Below are 3,758 nucleotides of genomic sequence, written 5' to 3'. Positions count from 1 at the left end.
TTTCTTTCTTTCTTTCTTTCTTTCTTTCTTTCTTTCTTTCTTTCTTTCTTTCTTTTCTTTCTTTTCTTTCTTTCCTTTTTTTGGCAGGGTCTTGCTCAGTCACCCAGGATGGAGCGCAGTGAGGCAGTCATAACTCACTGCAGCCTCAAACTTCTGGGCTCAAGTAGTCCTCCTGCCTCAGCCTCTTGAGTAGCTGGGATTCCAGACGTGCACCACCACACCTGGCTAATTTTTAATTTTGTGCGCGTGTGTAGACATGGGGTCTCGCTATGTTGCCCACGTTGGTCTGGAACGCCTGCGCTCAAGCGATGCTGCCGCCTTAGTCTCCCAAAGTGCTGAGATTACACGTGTCCAGTCAAGATGGGCACCTTAATCATTATTATCACTTTTTTCTTTTCTTTTTTGTTTTTTTGAGACAAGTCTCGCTTTGTCGCCCAGGCTGGAGTGCAGTGGCGCAATCTCGGCTCACTGCAAGCTCCGCCTCCCGGGTTCACGCCATTCTCCGGCCTCAGCCTCCGGAGTAGCTGGGACTACAGGCGCCCACCACTACGCCCGGCTAATTTTTTTGTGTATTTAGTAGAGACGGGGTTTCACCGTGTTAGCCAGGATGGTCTCGATCTCCTGACCTCGTGATCCGCCCACCTCGGCCTCCGAAAGTGCTGGGACTATAGGCGTGAGCCACCGCGCCCAGCCTATCACTTTTTCCTAACTTCTTCCTGCTCCATCAAAGCCTGGTGGGTGGGAAGATCTTACACCAGAATCCCAGGACTCTGCAGCTAGGAGGATCCAGAAGGGAAACTGCAAGAAAGTTCCAGAATGCTAACTATGGGCCAGGTGTTATTGTAAGCTCTTTACAACCATAACGCATATTTACTCTCCACAATCCTCAAGAGGTTGGTGCCGTGGACCTACCCACTTTACACCTGAGAACACTGAGGCCAAGTGACTTTCTGGGGTCACAGTGCTCCTAAATAGCAAAACTAGGATTCAAGCCTGATTTCTCTCTTTTTTCATTTTTTAAAATTTATTTATTTATTTATTTATTTATTCAAGACGGAGTCTCGCTCTGTGGCCCAGACTGGAGTGCAGTGGCACGATCTTGGCTCACTGCAACCTCCACCTCCTGGGTTCAAGTGATTCTCGTGCCTCAGCCTCCCGAGTAGCTGAGATTATAGGTGCATGCCACCACGCCTGGCTAATTTTTGTATTTTTGGGTTTCACCATGTTGGCCAGGTTGCTCTCCAACTCCTGAACTCCAGGGCTCCACCTGCCTTGGCCTCCCAAAGTGCTGAAATTGCAGGCATGAGCCACTGCCCTGACCTTTTTTTTTTTGAGACAGGATCTTGCTCTGTTGCCCAGGCTGGAGTGTAGCTGGTGCAATCATGGCTCACCACAGCCTCAAACTCATGGCCTCAAGTGACCCTCCTGCCCCACCCTCTCAAGTAGCTGGGATTCCAGACGCATGCCACCATGCCTGGCTACTTTTTTGTGGGGTTTTTTTGTATTTTTTTTTTTAAGAGATGGAGTCTCCCTCTGTCGCCCAGGCTGGAGTGCAGTGGTGGGATCTCAGCTCACTGTAGCCTCTGCCTCCCAGGTTCCAGCGATTTTCCCACCTCAGCCTCCCGAGTAGCTGGGACTACAGGCATGCACCACCACACCCGGCTAACTTTTGTATTTTTAATAGAGACAGGGTTTCATCATATTGGCCAGGCTGGTCTTGAACTCCTGACCTCAGGTTATCTGCCTGCATCAGCATCCCAAAGTGCTGGGATTACAGGCGTGAGCCATCATGCCTGGCCAGTTTTTTTTTTTTTCTTTTTTTTTTTTTTTTTTTGAGACGGAGTCTCGCTCTGCCACCCAGGCTGGAGTGCAGTGGCCAGATCTCAGCTCACTGCAAGCTCCGCCTCCTGGGTTTAGGCCATTCTCCTGCCTCAGCCTCCCGAGTAGCTGGGACTACAGGCGCCCGCCATCTCGCCCGGCTAGTTTTTTTGTATTTTCTCAGTAGAGACGGGGTTTCACCATGTTAGCCAGGATGGTCTCGATCCCCTGACCTCGTGATCCACCCGTCTCGGCCTCCCAAAGTGCTGGGATTACAGGCTTGAGCCACCGCACCCGGCCACCGGCCAGTTTTTTTGTAAACATGGGAGCCTCTCTGTGTTGCCCAGGCTGGTCTCAAACTCCTGGCCTCAAGCGATCCTCCCACCTCAGCTTCCCAAAGCACTGAGATTACATCAACCCCAGGCTCCTAACCCAGTGGCCCTTCCTACAGGTGGAGGAGCGGTTCTCCCGGGTGCCTGAGCCGGTCCAGAAGCGCATCGTGTTTTGGTCGTTTCCACGCAGTGAACGGGAAATATGTATGTACTCGTCGCTGGGTTACCCGCCCCCAGAGGGCGAGCATGACGCCCGGGTGCCCTTTACCCGCGGGCTGCACCTGCTCCAGAGCGGGGCCGTGGACCGTGTGTTGCAAGTGGGTGAGTCTTTGTCCCCCGCTCCTACTGGAGAGGACAGGAGGTCCATACCAGGCATGGAAATGGAGGAGCTGGAGGGAGGCCTGGGGCCAGGGGAAGGGAGGTTACAGACCTCAGGCTTCGAGGCCCAGGTAGGATTGTACAAGACTTTTTTTTGAGATGGTCTCGCTCTGTTGCCTAGGCTGGAGTGCAGTGATGCGATCTTGGCTTACTGCAACCTCTGCCTCCCAGCTTCAAACGATTCTCCTGCCTCATCCTCCTGAGTAGCTGGGATTACAGGCATGCACCCCCACACCCGGCTAATTTTTGTATTTTTAGTAGAGACGGGGTTTCACCATGTTTGCCAGGCTGGACTCGAACTCCTGACCTTGTGATCCGCCTGCATCGGCCTCCCAAAGTGTTGGGATTACAGGCTTGAGCCACCACGCCCAGCCTGTACAAGATGTTTTGAGCAAAAGCTCAAGGATCACCCTAGAACCCAGACAGCAGGGTTTAGACAAGGGAGTGGGGGAGAGGATGTGGTGAACCAGAAATCAGGGGAGGGGAGATCCCAGAACTTAGGCAGCAGAGCCCATGTAAAGGAGGGGTGAGGCCAGATGTGGTGGTTCACACCTGTGATCTCAATACTTTGGGAGGCCAAGGCAGGAAGATGGCTTGAGGCCAAGAGTTCAAGACCAGCCTGGGCAACACAGTGAGACCTTGTCTGCACAAAAAAAATCAAAAAATGATCTGGGTATGGTGGTGGGTGCTTGTGGTCACATCTACATGGGAGGCCAAGGCAAGAGGATCACTTTTGCTCGAGAGTTCGAGTCTGCAGTAAGCTCTGATTGTACCACTGCACTCCAGCCTGGGTTACAGAGTGAGACCCTGTCTCAAAGAGAAAAAAGAAAAAAAAAGGAAGATGGGTGAGGGCCACTCTACAGATGAGGATAGAGGTTGAGACACGGTGGTGAAGGTGCCAGACCTCAGGCTTCAGGCCCAGATGGGGTCGGGTTCGAGATTATGAGCTGAAGGTGGAAAGTGCTTCTAGAGTCCTAGACCTCAGGCTGCTGAGCTGGGGAACGGGGAATGAAGTAGTGAGACAGGGAGAAGAGCAGGTCCCAGGTGAGGATCAGAGGAGCAGCTGTCAGCCAGAAGTGAGAGGAGGCTCCAGACTTCAGGCTGAGGGACCCAGCGATGCTTTGGGTCAGGGCTTTAGAGCCAGAGGTAAGAATGATCCTAGCCCTCAGGCAGCGGGACCCAGGTGGGAGTTGGACAGAAAGCTTTAGAGCCAGAGGTGAGTCTTAGACC

General features: G+C 52.7%; 1 protein-coding gene across 3 annotated transcripts in view; it reads left to right on the top strand.

Moving 5' to 3' along the window:
• ZSWIM4 (zinc finger SWIM-type containing 4) overlaps positions 1–3,758 on the top strand; it is a 38,185-nt gene that overhangs the window by 3,277 nt on the left and 31,150 nt on the right. For 2 of the 3 annotated variants that reach the window (XM_026456915.2, XM_026456916.2), the window contains exon 2: positions 2,270–2,471. The exons of the other annotated variant lie outside the window; for it this stretch is intronic. In XM_026456915.2, the coding sequence (XP_026312700.1) occupies positions 2,270–2,471 (202 nt within the window). The remainder of the gene's footprint in view (positions 1–2,269; positions 2,472–3,758) is intronic. 3 annotated transcript variants of the gene reach the window in all.

Source organism: Piliocolobus tephrosceles, chromosome 21 (genome assembly GCF_002776525.5).
Source record: "Piliocolobus tephrosceles isolate RC106 chromosome 21, ASM277652v3, whole genome shotgun sequence".
NCBI lineage: Eukaryota > Metazoa > Chordata > Mammalia > Primates > Cercopithecidae > Piliocolobus > Piliocolobus tephrosceles.
This window is presented reverse-complemented; position numbering and strand designations above follow the sequence as displayed.